Raw genomic sequence first — 685 nt, 5'->3', positions numbered from 1 at the left:
GCCTCTTAATTGTAAATATATTCAAGGTCTGTAAATAATAGAGAGAGATGGGAACTCAAAGGGAAAAATAGTGTTTATTGTTTTGCAGTAGCCATATAGAGTAGTCTATGCTTCGTAGTCACAATCAATACATTTAAAATAAAGGACGGAATCTGTATTTAATAATTACATCAATATGTAAACATTCTGACGATTCGTAGAAAAAGCAAATCATAAAATCGAAATCACAACGAAACCTCCCCAGTCCAAACCGGTCACGGCATACGTCCGTACACCAAGTTATCCCGAAGTTAACCGTATTTCTTGTAGTCTGCACAAAACCGTCATGCCCTCAATATTTTACCTAACGCCCTGACTCGCCGCAGATCGCTGGCAGAGGTGAATCCTGAGCTCGCGAAGAGGAGGGGCGAGTTTCGTTGCTGCTCGGGCGGCCATCTTTGCTCCGGATCCTGGGGTTTATAAAGTCGTGTTGTGCAAACCTGTTCCGTCATTTCCATTTTCGCTTCTGCGTTGCAAATTTGTATGTTAATACTTACTTTCCTTATGAATTTTTCAGTTCTGATTTATTTTTGGGTGGTAATAGTATATATCTAATATGATTTCTAGGGTGTTCGCCTTTTATCCATTATGTAAGGCGGAAGAAGGTCGACAGTTTCATGGGAAATGTACTGAAAAATTGTAAAAA

General features: G+C 39.6%; 1 protein-coding gene across 1 annotated transcript in view; it reads right to left on the bottom strand.

Moving 5' to 3' along the window:
- The window catches only part of LOC119591932 (NADH dehydrogenase [ubiquinone] 1 alpha subcomplex subunit 2-like), a 4,259-nt gene extending 3,758 nt beyond the window's left edge, over positions 1-501 (bottom strand). The window contains exon 1 of the mRNA XM_037940685.1: positions 344-501. Coding sequence (XP_037796613.1) covers positions 344-435 — 92 coding nt within the window. The 5' untranslated portion in view covers positions 436-501. The remainder of the gene's footprint in view (positions 1-343) is intronic.
- Between the last annotated feature and the right edge of the window lie 184 nt (positions 502-685).

Source organism: Penaeus monodon, chromosome 29 (genome assembly GCF_015228065.2).
Source record: "Penaeus monodon isolate SGIC_2016 chromosome 29, NSTDA_Pmon_1, whole genome shotgun sequence".
Classification (NCBI taxonomy): Eukaryota; Metazoa; Arthropoda; class Malacostraca; order Decapoda; family Penaeidae; genus Penaeus; species Penaeus monodon.
This window is presented reverse-complemented; position numbering and strand designations above follow the sequence as displayed.